The 15,446-nt window shown below is 56.9% G+C and overlaps 6 protein-coding genes across 6 annotated transcripts; 2 read left to right on the forward strand and 4 right to left on the reverse strand.

The window, feature by feature from the left end:
• Nucleotides 1-279: 279 nt before the first annotated feature.
• IWZ02DRAFT_115719 (uncharacterized protein) lies at nt 280-1,500 on the reverse strand. The gene is made up of 2 exons (XM_066761426.1): nt 436-1,500; nt 280-378 (listed from the first exon to the last, which is right to left on the reverse strand). The coding sequence occupies exon 1, from the start codon at nt 1,403-1,405 to the stop codon at nt 515-517; it is 891 nt and encodes a 296-aa protein (XP_066618169.1). The 5' UTR covers nt 1,406-1,500; the 3' UTR covers nt 280-378; nt 436-514.
• Nucleotides 1,501-2,167: 667 nt separating this feature from the next.
• IWZ02DRAFT_115725 (uncharacterized protein) lies at nt 2,168-3,976 on the reverse strand. The gene is made up of 2 exons (XM_066761427.1): nt 3,860-3,976; nt 2,168-3,805 (listed from the first exon to the last, which is right to left on the reverse strand). Exon 2 carries the CDS (start codon nt 3,772-3,774, stop codon nt 2,425-2,427), a length of 1,350 nt encoding a protein of 449 aa, XP_066618170.1. The 5' UTR covers nt 3,775-3,805; nt 3,860-3,976; the 3' UTR covers nt 2,168-2,424.
• Nucleotides 3,977-5,870: 1,894 nt separating this feature from the next.
• Nucleotides 5,871-6,915, reverse strand: IWZ02DRAFT_437366 (uncharacterized protein; the record flags this gene model as incomplete). Its single annotated transcript, XM_066766621.1, is given in 4 exon segments — nt 5,871-6,461; nt 6,490-6,511; nt 6,574-6,763; nt 6,783-6,915. The coding sequence occupies 4 exon segments, from the start codon at nt 6,913-6,915 to the stop codon at nt 5,871-5,873; spliced, it is 936 nt and encodes a 311-aa protein (XP_066618171.1).
• Nucleotides 6,916-8,943: 2,028 nt separating this feature from the next.
• IWZ02DRAFT_115748 (uncharacterized protein) lies at nt 8,944-10,488 on the forward strand. The gene has a single exon (XM_066761428.1). The coding sequence runs from the start codon at nt 8,968-8,970 to the stop codon at nt 10,180-10,182; it is 1,215 nt and encodes a 404-aa protein (XP_066618172.1). The 5' UTR covers nt 8,944-8,967; the 3' UTR covers nt 10,183-10,488.
• A 1,039-nt stretch (nt 10,489-11,527) lies between these two features.
• IWZ02DRAFT_386353 (uncharacterized protein) lies at nt 11,528-12,523 on the reverse strand (the record flags this gene model as incomplete). Its single annotated transcript, XM_066765464.1, has 1 exon — nt 11,528-12,523. A coding segment is annotated over one exon (996 nt), but the record flags the coding sequence as incomplete, so codon positions are not given.
• Nucleotides 12,524-12,853: 330 nt separating this feature from the next.
• Nucleotides 12,854-14,941, forward strand: IWZ02DRAFT_115799 (mitochondrial ATPase expression-domain-containing protein). Its single transcript, XM_066761429.1, has one exon. The coding sequence runs from the start codon at nt 12,894-12,896 to the stop codon at nt 14,787-14,789; it is 1,896 nt and encodes a 631-aa protein (XP_066618174.1). The 5' UTR covers nt 12,854-12,893; the 3' UTR covers nt 14,790-14,941.
• The last annotated feature ends 505 nt before the right edge of the window (nt 14,942-15,446 follow it).

Genomic DNA, 15,446 nt, shown 5'->3' on the forward strand with positions numbered 1-15,446 from the left:
TTAGTCGATCAAGGTGCTCCAACTCCCGGAACAATTGCAGGAAGTTCTTTCAGTTGGAATCGCAGCCAGCGTATCGAGTGCTTAGTTCCGCATCATTATGAGGTCGGCCTCCCAAAACTGCAGAGGGGCCAAATATCAGGTAGCCCTTATGGAATTTTGGACTGGGACTGACTCCTAGCTTCAATATGGGTGGAAAAGCGTCCCGGGCACGGAAGAGATGAGCCGCCGTTCACTCTGAAGCAAAGACGAATTTCGATTCTTATTTCTCAGCCATGAACTTGGCGCAGGGAGAGACGCTACACCGATGTGTCCGCAAAACGTGTAATGATATATTTCTTCGTGCTTGGTGGTTCTTTGGGTCGTGACATCGTCAATCGTCTGGCGGAGAGACGTCAGCAGATCCGAGACGTAGTGGATGTTTGAGCACTGACAAACCTTCTGGATAGGTCGTCCTCTCGCATCCTCCTCGTCCTCCTCCACCTATTCCATCTCCTCTCCAAGGACCCCACAGATTCTACTCTGCAGGCTCGTCCTTGACCTCAACTTCCCCTGTGGCGTGCTCGCAGGGACTAAGCCGGGACACAGGCTGCGAGGGTTCGTGCTTGATGGCAATTCGCTCGGCGTCCTGGGAACTTGTCGCACCTACCGAGACGGCGGGTGATCGTTGTTGTTGGTGCGGCTCGTGCTGTCTTCGAGCACTGTTGTACGGATGGTGTCGCTGGTCGGTTCGGTTCGACGGGTTGCCGCCACGGCCGCCGCGCCTGCTGGAAGGGTTCCTCGGCATGGTCAGGGTGGCCATAATCATGGTTGGGCCGTCGCGACGTTCGATATACTCGATGGTGGCCAAAAGGTCCCTGGATGACTTGATGGAGCGCAGATTATTGGTGTGTTGTCGCAGCTTCTCCAGCAACTCGGGCGAAAGGCGCAGCAGCCACTTGTCGATTTCCTCGCGCTCGCCGCCGTTGACGTCCCAGTCGCCGTTGATGTCGACGTAGCCCAGCTTCTTCTCCACTGCCCGGATGCCCTTTTTGAAGCTCTTGAACGACTCGCCGGGCTTCATGCGCTGGCCCCAGTAGCTCTTGGCCAGGTTTACGTGGTGCTCGAGCTGCAAACGTTGGATCTGGTCGAAAAGCTGGTCGAGCGTCGTTAGACCTGTATTCAAGTCGTTTGTGCGCTCACGCAGAGTCGAGAGCAACTCAGGTGGGAGGCGGGAGAGCCACATGTCAATCTTTTGCATCTCAGGCATGCTGTTAAAGTCGTAGCCCAGCTTGGCTTCTAGAGCGCGGACTCGCTCCTGAAAGTCGTCGAGCTTCTCATCGTCGTGCATGCGAAGGGCCCAGTAATCATTGGAAAAAGACAGTCGAGAAGGTGCTGGAGAAATGTCCATGAGAGGAGCAGGAAACATTGCTCTGCCTGGGTTAGCTCCGTTTGACTTTATACCATACAGAAAGTCTCAGAACCGCCAACCCCGGGCGCTCTTCTCAAAAGCAATGTAATGAGTTGCCAACGAGAGCGGCGGTGAGTGTGATCCGTGACGCGTCGAAAGGTTTTTGGCGCGCGACCGGGCGTACGTGTGCATGGGTCTCGAGTCAGTTGGCCGGGGTATGAGAAAGTGGATAAAGCGCGTACACGTTGAGAGCAACAGTCGCAAAGTCGTCCGGGCGCCCCACAACATTTCCCGATGCGGAAAAGTGTTTTCCTTCCGGCGCGTTCGCGGCGCGTCTGCTGGCAGAGACGATCAAGCTGTCAGTCACCTTTTTCGAGCATTGTTAGTAGCATCACCCGTCAATGGTCAATGGAAAGTGGTGGAATTGATTTCTTTGACCGTCTACACTGCTGTCGGTTTGCTGTCGTTTGCCTCACCGCCGATTGATATCCCAGCCGACGGAAATTGGTGTTGTGGAGATTGACCGGGGCAACGGCAGCAGCAGCCAGCAGGTCGGCGTCGTCCAGCAGCTGCAAAAGCGCAATCCATGTTTTCACGACTAGAAAGGACCGCGTTAGATTAATCTACACTTCGTTGAGGCCATCGATTGTTGCTGAAAGTTGAATTGCTTTTTCCGACAACACCAAAGCCTGGGGTCGAGATCAGCAGTCAGCGGCTGCGGAAGTCCAACCCTTGCTCCGCGGTGACAACTCACAAAGACTGCATCTGCTTGAGGCAAGTCCCACCTCGCTGAAGCAGTCAATCGATGCTCAAGTGCCTTCGGGAAATGCTCCAGGGTTGAGCGTCACAAAACAGGAATCTCCGAATCTCAAAAAGCAAAAACCACAAACACTTATCGGTGTCTACAATCTCCCATCCTGCCTCGATCATCCAATCGTGATCCTTCCATGCCATTGTCTTTCATGCCCTCCTTCATTGATGATTGCCCCATGCAGACAGCCTGCGTGTGAAGCGCGCGATCGGTCGCCTTGCTGCTTCTATTTGCGACGCTTTCCATGACGCTCGGAGCGGCTCTTCTTGTGCTTCTTGCGAGGCTTCTCGTCAACGTCTGAGGAAGAGGCGTCACTGTCGACTTCAACGTGGCGGCTTCTCTTGCGCTTGCGAGACTTGTCCTTGGTGGCTGGAGGAGAGGCGACTGGCTCCTCTTCTTCGTCAACTTGGCGGGGTTTCTTGCGCTTGCGCGACTTCTCTTTGGCGAATGGGGCAGAAACCACCTGCTGATCCGCCTCTTTCTCATCATCCTGGACCTTGCGACCCTTCTTGCGTTTGCGGGACTTGTCTTTGGCTGTCGGAACTGGGCTCTCCTCCACTTGATCATCGTCGTCTTCAAAGTGAACCCTCTTCCTGCCTTTGCGAGACCTTTCCTTGACGAATGGGGGCGAGGCTTTCTGCTCGTCATCCTCTTCTTCCTCCTCCTCCTCCTCCTCTTCTTTGATCTTGCGACCCTTCTTGCGCGTGCGTGACTTGTCTTGGACGACCGTAGGAGAGGCCATCTGCTCCATTGCTCCATCTTCCTCGACGTGACGGCCCTTCTTTTGTTTACGCGACTTTCCATTGACTGCCGGAACCTTGTACTCATCCTCTTCACCGTATTCATCATCATCTCCCTCGATCGCACGGCTCTTTTTGTTTTTGCGCGGCTTGTTGTCGGCAAGCTGAGTTGCAGCCTCTTGTTGTCCGGCAAAGTTCTCGGCCTGAATGTTCCACCAGTAGCGAGAGAGGCGAGGGTTCACTTTCAGTTCTTTCCAATTTTGACCGAACTCGACTTGGCGCAGACTTTCCAGCAATTCCTGCTCGGTCTTGATGTTTTCCAGACCATTGGTGTACAGTCGGAGCATCTCGAGGTCGGAGGGCAAGAGGCGAACAAGCCACGAGTCGATGCGACGTTTTTCCCACCGCTCTTCTGGGTCAACAATGTCGAGGTAACCCAGAAGCTTCTCGCGGTAGTCAATTTCGGCTTCAAACAGGGCCCAGTTTCCGGCCTTGCGAACATTGAAGCGTTTCGACGTCATCGACTGCACCTCCCTGACCTTGTCGTGACATTCGATGCTGCAACACCTTTCGAAGAGGTGGTAGACCGTTTCGAATTTGAAAGCGTCTTTGTCTTTGCGGATCTTATCGAAAAGGTGAAGCGAGAGCCGCGAAAGCCACAATTCGATCGTGGCCTGCTGGTCTGTGGTGTCGGGCTGGAAGCCAAGCTTCTTCTCGAATTTGCGGACGCGCCAGTAAAAGTCTTTGAATTTCTCGTCGTTGCGCATGCGAAGGTCTAAGTACTCTTGCGGCAGCTTGGCATGGGGCGGCCCGTTGGCGGATTGAACGGACGCCATGGTGGCTGCGAGACTCAGGATTGAGCGGAAACTATTCTCAGATGTCAGTAGAGCATAATCAGGGGCAAAACCCTCAGCAACTTACCCAAGTTCGTCGTGAGTGGAGCCGACGCTCAAAATTGTCGTGGTGGTGTTGAGAGGCCCGGGTTGCGATGTTGCGCCGCCGAAGGTAAACAACACCGGCGGAGGTGACTGGGTGCGCCGAAAAAGGCAGCGCAGGCGTGCACCACCCGAAGCGACGTCGACTTACCTCTTCGGGCTTGGTTCCAGCTGCGGCACGTCCACAGCGCGTCTCCCTCTGTCCAATGGTGGACCAGGAAAATTGAAAGGACAGGAATGGGGACGTGAGCGTCTCTCCGCAGCTCTAGTTGGCGTTTGCGAATCGACTGTGTTGACTGTTGGCGACCTGGTCCAATTTTGCCCGCTGTCTCTTGCGTTGCCTCCACTCGCGATACTTCAGCCTATCCCTCGCTCGGGGATGAGCAGTCTTCGGCCTGCGCGGTCTGCTCCCGATGGAGTGGGCGCCAGTCTACGACGGCTGCTGGTCATGGGCCGACTTTCCGTTGTCTTTTGTGGTGATTTCGATTCCTTCGCCCTCCATTTCTTCACCATCTTGCGCCTGTGCTTGATGTCCAACAGGACGCTCCTCAGTCATTTCCTCGGCGCCCTGATTCTGCCCATCGCCGCGCCGGAGTTTCTCACGACGATCGCTCTAGAGGCGTACGAGAGTTTCTTTTCGGAAATGCAGTCTCGATTGAGCGACACGTAGCCCAGCTTCTCTTCGTAAGCGCAGAGTCTGGCCTGGAAAACTCTGGTTCGTTCACCAGGCTGGAAACGTAGTGTAAAGTACTTCTTTGCTACCTCAACTGTGTCTTCAAATCCTTAGCTCGCGCTATGTGGAAGAGGCTGCCGACAGATCTGAATTACATCTGCTCGTTGGTCCGTTGCTTCAGTCGCGCGACAAGAGTGGGTGTCAAACGAGCCACCCACTGGTCGATCAAAGGCTGCACATTCGGACCTTGTGGTAAAAGCTTGTAACTCAACTGCTTCTCCACGTCGTATACTCTATGCCAGAGTTCGTCGATCGTCTCATTCTCTTCCATGCGCATTGTCTAGTGTTGATAGCGGAGTCCAAGAACAGCTTCCAAACTTGAAAGGCTTCTTCGTAGAGTCGTCCGGTAGTGGGGTGTTGAAGGAAGATGCGTCGGTCGTCAAAGTAAACGCCGCGCGACGCTAACACCAAACTCAAAGAGGTAACATAAGCGAGGCGCGTCAAAGGCGCGTCTCACCCCTTTGACCACGAACAAGTGAGCTGATTTCTGCGTGTAGAGATGGAACACGAGGGTCAATGGACGGAATCTTGCATTTTTGACTCTGAGAGTTATCGTGTCAATGAAAGAAAAGTTGCGACGTTGAAACAGATTGCCGCGGGGCACAGGCTGTGGTTAATGGCAGTATGTTTCCCGCGAGCCCGATCCCAAACCCTTGCCAAGATCAGGTCCCGGGATGAAGGCGATGGGCACGCGCGAACTGTGGATGATGATCCAAAGGTTTCCACTGCATCCAGGAGCGAGGGGATTGGATTTGTCCTTCGAGAGCCCGTCGGCGCAAGATGCTTTGAGGTTGAGAGAAAGATTCGAAAGGACAAGCCGTTCCATTCAATCGCAACACCGTCCAAAGGGCACATGTCTCCAGATCCGCCTCAACCCCACCGTTTCTCTCCGGCCCGTCCGTAGCAAGTGTCCCCTGACCCTCAACCCAACTGCTTCACGAGGCCAGCTCTCCATGATCAAGGCGAAAGACATCCGAGGGCGTGTAATTCTGCCGGAGCCACTTACTCAGCCTCCAGAGCTCAGGGGGGTTCGTTTTGACGGTACTTGGCTCATTATTGTCGAGCTAGGTCACTTTCGAGAAACGGGATTGGCGGCTCCGTGCGAGCCATTCTGTGCGGACGGCAGTGACTTGCATTCTGATTTCACAGTGGTAGGTCTCCCCAGAAATTTTTCTGATTTGAGTATGTCGCTGACGTTTCTTTGCTTCCAAGCCTCCACCCTCTTGCGTCCCTCTGCGTCCTCTGAGTCGAACTTTGCGCGGTCTTATTCCCTCCTTCGCCTGTCGACGGGTTCTTCATCTTCCGATCCAGGCGGTCCATTGCTACACATGTCGCCCGGGCGCGAAAGATGCTTGAAGACATCGTTGCAAGTTTCAATGTCTTTGAAGTTGCGCGTGTCGCGTCGGAGCTCGAACAGAATGTGCCGCGGGATGCTGGTGAGCAGCATGTCGATCTCGTGTTGCATGGATCTGTTATGTCTGAAGAAGCCACGGAGCGATATTTGAAAGCATTCAAGTTCAGCCCTGAAATTTTTGGCTTGGTAAGCGTAGTCGAAGGTTGAGGCTGTTGATTGAATGACTGGGGCCGCGCTCAGTTGACGTCCCCACGCGACTTTTTGATCGGCCGCCTCCATCCGTTCAATGAAACCGAAGAGACCTTTCACCGTCTTCAAGTCTTGCAGGTCCTTCGTCCGGGCTTGCACTCGCTCGACAAGCTTGGGTGTCACATGACCAAGCCGCAGTTCAATGATTCTCTTATCAGGAACAGTTCTGAAGTCGTACCGCAAGGCTGCTTCCAGGCCGGGAACCTTGAGTTTGAAAGCGGAAAAGCTCTCGTCCTCGCCCATCCGCAGAGTCTAGTACTCATTGGCAAGCAGTCAATACCGCGGGTTGCGTTGACCACCTGCTATCTCGTGTGAAGCCATATCGCAATACTGGGGGGAGAAGGTACAAGTGTGAAAGGATTACCTGGATGACAGCTCGCCCTGAAGTGTAGAAACGTAGTCATCAGGGTCAACAAAGTCAACATCGAGAAAGTATTTGGTCCGTTTCAAGACGTCCTTCCAGGAATCAATGTGTTTGAAATTGTCAGTCCTTTCGCGGAGATACTGGAGAGATTTTGGGGGAATCGAGCAAGAAGCAGGTCGATTGCATCTTGCTGAAATTTGGGAACGTACTCGAAGAAGGACGGTTGCAATTTTGGATATTCTCGAGTATCTTGGAAAAGCCGTGAGTCCACTGCGGGTCCAATTCTGGTAAGGGTTTCATCGATTCAGCAGCCCTCTCGACTCTTAAGTCCGTTGCTTCCATTCGAGTAATAAATTCAAACAAGGCCTCCTGAGTCTTGATATCAAAAAGGTTATTTGAGCGCGCTCGTACCCTCTCAAGAAGCTTCGGCGGAAGACGCGCTATTAACGTGTCGATTTTGCGTGATTCGGAAATGTGATTGAAGTTGTAGACTGAGCGTCGTTCGTATCGCTGGACCCTCTGCTTGAACAATTTGAACGTTTACTCCTATCTTTCATGCGCATTGTCCAGTACTCATTTGCGAGCCAAAAGTGATAAGGGTCTTGATGGTCATGTCCGGCCCTGTGGACGGAGCGACAGGTCCGAGCGAAGATGATAGGCGTTAGTGCGCAACATTTGGCCTACGGGATAGGTGGACAGAATGGACGAGGTAGAGAGGTGGACTGAAGCGGCACGCCCCGGTGAAATAGATCCTTGCATGGGCACCTGGTCATCGGCAAGAGCTTTCAACCTTCGAGTCAAATCTCGCACTGTTGCTTCACTTGCTGCCATTAGCACGCCACTGTCAGAACTTGGTTTGATTCTCGTAAAGTCTCTGATGCCGTTTGATATTTTACTAAGGTCGGGTTTCCAATGCGGTTTTCCTCAATTGTCCTCCAATCGCATCGAAGGCACGAAAAGGAGGAGCGTATGCTGCTTGGCGGAAGAGGACCTTTTCAGAGACGATGAATCGGGTTGGAAACAGCCGTTGGCTGTCTCTGGGCTTGCTTAAACAGACAGGACGAATCCGAGAATGTTGGAACGATACTGTCCGCTGTGGTTTTGTGGCTCCACCAAGTTGGATGTCCATTTCAACAGCCACTACTGCTGCCTATTTTGCTGCCGTTTCTTGCCTCGCCGTCGACTTCCGCCTCTTCTCTGGCTCGGGCCGTTGTTGCTTCTCGAGTTGTTGCTCGAAGAAGGCTGTTCTTTCATGGTCCCGTATGACAGCATGTCGTCGTCCGGATCATCGTCCATCATTCTCCTCACAGTCGGCCGAGCTTTCTCTTCGTCCGCTTCGATGCGGTCCCGCGTCAATTTGCGCATGACATCTAAGTCATTAGGCCATTCAAGCTCACCCTTATAAATTTCGATTGCTTCCTCCATAGATTCTGCGCTGGTTTCTTCAAATAGTGTCAAGACATGTTTCCAAGTCGAGACTCCGGAGAGGTTGTAGGTCTTCGTGCGGAGCATCTGGAGCTCGTTTGGAGGAAAGCGGGAAAGTAGATAATCGACTTTCTCCTGGTGGTTTTTGGTTGCCTTTTTGAAAAAGAATGGGAAGTCTTTCGGGGTTTTTTGCACGGCTGGGACTACTCCATGACGCGTCTTGAATGCCTCACGTATCTTGTTTGGCTCCGGCGTCGTTTCCGGCACGGGCTCCCAGAACTTGACAGCTTTTTGGATTCTGATATCAGCGGCTTCTATTCGGCCAATGACGTCGAATAAGTCTTGCAGGTTGGAGAGTAGTCAGGTCCCTTGTCCGGACTCGTACTTTTTCTATGAGAGAGGGCGTAAGGCGCCCAATCCACATATCGATCCTCTGTCTCTCGGTGATGTGGTCAAAGGTGTATTTGCAGAGTGCTTCAAGACCCAAGACTCTCTGTTGAAATGTCGCAAATCTCTGGCCCTCCTTCATGCGCAACTTCCAAAATTCGTGGCGACCAAATAGTGATATGGATCCTGATGTGGTTTCTTGGACCATATATACTCTCGCGGAAACGGAAACGTGTCAACGTCCATCTTGTTTGGCGTGGAAATGAAGGATTGGAGGACCAGACCGGGGGAAAGATGGCGAACGGCGCAGAACGCCTGGCGAAAAAGGATCCTTTGGAAAGTGGAAAACCGTGATAAAAACACCCGCTAGCTGATGCTGAGCTCGCTTGGACGCAATTGATCGATGACTGTGAGTTGTTTGGTCAAGAAACCGCCCGAAGACAGGGGGTGGTACGGTTTGACGCCGGCTTAGTCATCACCAACGGCCTCCCTTAGTCATCACGGAACTCTGACGTCGAAACCTCCGCCTCTCCGCAAAAAGTTGTCAGCACCACGACACAAACATCACCCTCGACCCTCCCAATGCTCCGCCGCTACATACCTCGAGCCCTCGCGGCGCCGTCCCGGACCTTTAGCGCCTCGACCGTGCTCTCCCGCCGCGCTCGTCCGCTCGCCGCCGCCGGCGCTCGAAAAGAAGAAAAAGACGGCAAAGAGTCGGCCGCCACCACCAACAACACCATCGCCAAACCACAGCAGGAGGACAACTCCGATGCGGAGGAAACGATTCTCACTGCCGAAGACCTATACAGACCACAGAAGGAGTCGGAAGAAAGAGATGCGCTGACGCTCGAAGACCTGTCCAAGATTCTCGAAAAGGTCAAAGAAAGGGAAGAACGCGACTCGCCAAGCGCAGCCAGGTCGCGATCCAACGATCCGGGGGAGCCCAACCTGCTCGACCCCACCGACCCGCTCGGGCTCAAGGGCGCCAAACCCGGGCCCGGCCTCTTCACCAACAACATGGACCCCATCTTCGAGTTCTACGAGCAAGACGCCGACGACGAGACGGGGGCGACGCGGCGGCCAGTCACGCGCGAGCGCATGGCGGCCGACAGGCGCAAGATGGAGGAGCTGGAGGAGAAGGTGAAGAGGCTGGAGGGATCTCTCAAGGAGGCGCGCAACGACGACCCGATGCTACGGATATCGGAGACGCTCAAGGCGGTCGCGCGCGACGAGAAGCTGACGGGCCCGATCGAGCTGCTGGGCGACGCGGATCCGGACGACGTCAACGCGGCCATGGACGAGCTGCACATCCCCATGCCGCCCGCCGTCGACGCCTTGATCGAGCGCAGCCACGAAGACGCCGCCATCCTCACCACCGCCATCACCGCGGCCCGGTCCCTCCAGCACCTCAACAACATCCTGCGCCACGCCTACCTCGCCACGGACGAGAAGCAGCGTCCCACCATCCGCGCCGTCCTCTGGAAGGCCTACAAGGCCGCCAAGCTGCACGTCCCGGACTTCCTCCCCGCCATCCCGCCTCCCGCTTGGGACATGCTGTTCTACAGCCAAGCCGTGCAGTGGAACTCGCGCCGGGAAATGTGCATGGCAGAGCTACTAGCCGACATGCGCAGCTTGGGAATGAGCGGCCCGCCCACGCCGCCGCCGGACGGAAAGCCTCTGCCCGATTTCGAAAACGGCGAGGTTAAGAGGGGGGGCAGGTGGAAGATGCATGGGCGCGGGGGCACCAAGACGAAGACGAAGACGAAGACGAAGACGAAGACGAAGACGAAGGGGTGAGTGATGGATGTGGGAGAGAAGCCGGACTGGAGGGCACCACATATACACAACATGAGATATCCACGCATGCCCGGCACGGCACGGCACATCAACCGCCCACCCTAAGCGCCGACGTCCGACGCAGCCACCGACCACAGCAGACCACACGCAGCCGTCCAGCTCTGCCCTCTGAATCCAAGATGCACGGCTGGACAGCTGAAGCACTCACGTATATCGATGCGGACACAGGACTGAGACCAGCCAGTCAGACACCGGTCAGCGGTCAATCAGAGTTGATTCGATGATGCGAAGATACATACTCCATGTAAATAGAGCCGAGGGTGAGGATGCGCCAGACAGCCAGACAGCCAGCCAGCCGTGTAGGATAAGATGGTTGTGAAGAAAAGGAAAAAGGAAAGCAAAGCAAAGCGAAGCAAAGCTGTAGGAAGGAAGGAAATAAAAGTAAAAATGCAAGATACCCCAACTACCTAGCTTATTTATTCCCACTCTCATCCACCCACCATGAGACCATTGCGTATGTGTGTATTATGCCGAACCCATGACCAGGACCACCATAAACAAGACTCAAGAAGCCAGACAAAAGCCCAACACCGCCCCTTCCGTGCCTCCCTTTTCAACCCCCCAAAACCCCCCAAAGCGCCACTACCGGCGCCCTAACACCCCACTCCCAAACGCCAGCGCCTACATCACTCCAACACCACTTCTCCTCCCTCCACCGCCTCGACGCCACGCGCTCGGCCACAACGAGCAAACCGCCGAGCAATTGACCCACGCCGCCGCCGCAGAGGGGGTGGAATAGGAGGGTGCGGAGCGGGGAGAGGAGGTGCGTGCGCAGGGTGAGGGGGAGCGAGTAGGTGCCTGAGAGGGGGGACGAGGGCTTGAGGGTTGCGGGGAGGATACTTTGGTTGGTAGAGGTGGAGGAGTCGGACAGCAGGAGGAGGGCGGGGGCGGCGGCCGATTGTTTACGAGTGGTGCTACGGGTACGGGTACAGCGGGCGCGCGGCGGCGAGCGCGATGCCGAGACGGAGGGCGTGTTGGGTGGTGTGAGGATGGGGGCCGAGGAAGAGTGCTGAAGCGAGGAGAAGGATTTGTCGACTACGGCTGCTGTATCGGCCAACTCATTGGGCGGCGTCGTGGCGCCGTTGAAGCGCTGGATGCAGCGCTCGACGTGGCTGTCCGAGGACGAGCAAGAGTCGCCCTTGGCCCGCGGCGGCGAGCTGGCGGCGTAGAGATACAGCGTCGACGGGTCGATGGAGAGGTCGACGAGCGAGAGCAGCGGCGGGGGCCCGGCCGAGCAGGCCATCGGATATGCCCGGTAGGCGATGCCCGTGTCGGTGGGCGCCGCTGACAGGATAAAGTCGATCGTTAGGTGCGTCAGGGGATGGTCGGGCAGCGCCGCGGCAAAGGATTGCGTGAAGCTGAGGAGCGTCTTTTGGATGGGCGACCCGGGAGGAACCGCAATGCGAGTCCCGTCTTCGGCCGACGACGAAATGACGAAGCTGACGACCTGGCCGTCGCCGAGCAGCACGTGTGCCTGGTGTGCCTCGCCGTGAATGAGCTCGCGCAGGATCCAGGGCGACGTTTTGGAGATGTCGAGCTCGGCGACGCAATTGTACGTCTCGTTGATGGTCGGCCGGGGCAGGAGAAGAGTGAATTCTCTGTCATCGGGATCGAGTTTCGACGCCAGGAATTTCTTGCCATTCTTTCCCCCAGACAGTACCCAGTGTAGCTCATGCCGGCTCTTGACAACGTAGACCTCTGGCGCGCGCAACGAGCAGCCCAGTCCGCGCACGTAGTCGGCAAACGCTACATGGTCGCCGGCCAGGCGCAAAACGTCGTCATCGGGCGCCACGACGCGGCACTTTATCAACGGGTCCGGCAGCGAGGCTTGGTGGTCCAGCACGCGCTTGAGCACGGCCAAGCCGGCACCCCAGTCGTCGTCGCAGGAGATCCACAGGTCTGGCCGCTCGTGCAGCACGATCGAGAGCAGGCCATGGTCGCCGTCAGCTTGGCGTTTGGCTAGCGTGTAGAATGTGTGCACCGCCCGCGAGATGCGCGCAGACGACGTGAACCGAGGGCGCTCGTGGTCGACGGCGACGACGATGTGACCGACGGCGCAAAAGGCGCGAGCGAGGCAGAGGGCGGCGGGCGACGAGAAGCCGGTGATGAGGACCTTGGGGCGCTGGGTGCCATGGGACGAGTCGCGAATGCGGCGGCGGTGCAACGTCTGGTACGTCTTGACCAAGCAGACGGAGAGCAGCGTCCAGGGCAGAAAGAGGAGCGGCAGGAGACGCGGGTCGTGGAGCAGTTTGCGCTCGGCGAGAGTCGTTTGCAGCGGCATGGCGACGAGGTGGTGGAAGAAAAGGTCATGGTGGGAGGAGAGCGAGAGGAAACGAGGGTAAGAGTCGCAGGAAATGCGCGCTAGTCATAGGACGCCGCGCGGATGGCTGCATGGTGTGGCAGCAGTGAGTAAGACGAGATTGTCCGGGGTAGTGCATTGGATTCGAAGAGGAGTGTCAGGTGTTGCTGGTGTGAGAACGAACCGAACGCGGAGCCGGAGGTGGAGGTGGAGGTGAGCGTTTGGGGTGTCACGTGCGCTCAGTCAGCCCTTAGTCAGCGTCTCAACACCACACGTCGTGTCTCCACTCCATCTCGCCTTCTCCACCTCACGATTCACGCCTCGGCGCCATTGCGGACGCCCGTTCCCAGCAATGCCACCCTCTGGCTCTGCCGCCGCCCTCCGCCGACCCCCAAACATTCGCGTCCCCAAGTACATCGACGGCGAACTCTATCACATCTTCAGGCACCATCGCGGCGAAGCGGACGTGGGACGAGGGCTGCTCAAGGCGCTGCGCGCTCGCGACAATGGCCGAATCCTGCAATACCTGCACCAAGGCGCCGACAAGCCCGGCTTCATCCGCGCCATTCCCGCCACCACCTTCACCGAGATCCTCCGCCTGTTCGGCCACGACCGCGAACTCCAGCCCGTCGCCGACAGCCTGGAGCACTCATGGTGGCTTCCCGACCACCTGCAGCACATGCGGCTCAGGGGCTTCCAGAAAAAATACACCGCCATGCTGCGAGGCTTCGTCAACATGCGCATCGACGCCGGCGCCGCCCTCTCGCCCCTGGACCTCAAGCTGGTGCTACGCGCCGCCGGCGAGGCCACGGACGTGAACTTGGCGACCGACGCCATCAACGAGCTCAAGAATACCGGCTGCGAGCCCGACGACAACGGCTACAACTCGCTCATGCGCGCCATCCTCTTCCATCGCTCCAACGACGGCTCCACCCAGATCGGCTTTACCATTAATGCTCTGTGGTTTCGGACCCGGAAAAGGGGCCTTGTGAAGTGGGCTCCGCAGCCGGATGAGTACATGCATCGGGTCACGAACGTCTACAGGGACATGTTGGAGTCTGGTGGAGTCGCAAACGAAAAGACCATCACCCTCCTCATGATTTCGTACGCGCGCGAGGGCAAAGTCTACGAGATGAATAAGATGATGTGGATCATCTGGGGTGTCAGTGTCAACGAGGTCTTGCGAGGCGAACAAACGTCGGCGCCCAAGCCCATGCCGCCAGGGTCCCCGCTGCGGCCGACCGAAGATCTGCTTTTGGGCATCGTCGAGGCCTACGGGACCAACAGCCAGTCCATGACGGCCCTGGCGCTCATCGACTTCATGTCGGCCGCGTACGACATAGCCGTCTCGAACCGCGTCTGGTTGGCGCTGCTCATCCGAGTCTACGTCGAGTCCAACCTGATCCAGGGCAATCCGCTCCACAAGAGGCTCCACTGGAACCCGCGGCTGCCCAAGGAGTCGCCGCTGCGGTTCTTTCGGACGCTATGCAGCGAGCCCTATAATGTCAAGCCCACCATGCCCATGCTCTGGTTCGTCAACAAGCCCGCCACGCAAGCCTTTCGGTGGGTTCGTGCCGTCGAGCTGATACGGACCGCGGCACAGCTGTATGATGAGTCGGCCAAGGAGGCGACGCACGCGGCCCGCGAGGTAAGAGTCGCAAAGAGGCGGGTCGCCGAGGGAGGGGTGTCGTCGGCACCCATTTTCGAGCTGGCCCAACGCCGCGAGACCAAGCTGCTCGAGTTTCGGCGCAACCGCGTCATGATAGAGCTCATGTGCCACATGCTCATCAAGGGGGGAGTCGTGCCGGGATCCTTTCACGCGTTTGGCGAGGACGACGAGGGTGCTGCTGAGGAGGATGAATTGAGCTTCGTGTCAGAACATCCCAAGGGCAACGTCGTCGTGCACCCGTACTGGCCCTACATCGGCCTGCCCAGCTTCATCAAGGAGTTCATCCACGTCCTTCCGCCGGCCGTGTCGTATCGAACGCTGACGGGCTACGTGCGGCTGGATCTTCACGAGCACAAGGGCTTTGTAGAGCGGCCAAGCGAGCCGGGCCTGACACATCACCACAACGAGTTGAACGCACACATGACGCGCAGGGTCGCGGACCGCATGGGGTTCAAACGTGAGCTGGCCGAGTATGAAAGGCACCTCACGGGCGACTCGTTCCACTACAGTCGGCTGATGGAGAGGAAAACGCATTTCGAGGACCCTCCGGATATTTCGATTCTGGAGGGAGTAGCGTGACGATGCATTATACCCCTTTGCAGCGCTTATCATGAATTCAAGTTTTTTCTTCCTTCTTTGTTCCTTCTTGGCCGTGGAGGCTTTGTTGTGCGGCCAAGATGTTGCAAGTCCTCTCTGATGTCAGCGGCTTCGTCTCGGCATCAACATGTTCCTCCAGGAATCGCCGTTGCACGGCCCACGGTTCAGGTGTCTGTCAATCCCCCGCTGACGTGCAGACGCGAAACTGCACGGCTGCCGTCCTCTGTTGTCGCTGAGGCCGGCAGAGCCGCAAGAGGCGAGAACCAGGTACGAGGTTCAGGTTTGGATGGACAAAGGGATCCCCCCTGGACGTCAGCAACTCCAAAAAAAAAAACCACCCTCCACCCTCGTCTTGGCCGGTCCTGGCGCAGGGCCAAGGTGCACGACGCGGGAGCGCTACCAGATGCAGCCGATGCATGACGGTGTCGGCCGTTGCGCCAGCGCCCGTCCGTGCTCCAGGCGTCCTTTGCCGGGGCCTGGCAATCGTGTATATCTCCGTCTCGTGTCCCGATGATATGATTCTTTGTATTTCCACAGCCGTCGCCATGACCTGGTAGCCTCGCCCGTCTCCTCTCCCACAAGACCTCGTTGGTCCCTCTCTGCAAGGCCTCGTCGGTCCCTCTCCTGCAAGGTGCGCCT

The sequence above is a fragment of the Phyllosticta citriasiana genome (assembly GCF_038021145.1).
Source record: "Phyllosticta citriasiana strain CBS 120426 chromosome Unknown IWZ02scaffold_19, whole genome shotgun sequence".
In the NCBI taxonomy this organism is placed as follows: domain Eukaryota; kingdom Fungi; phylum Ascomycota; class Dothideomycetes; order Botryosphaeriales; family Phyllostictaceae; genus Phyllosticta; species Phyllosticta citriasiana.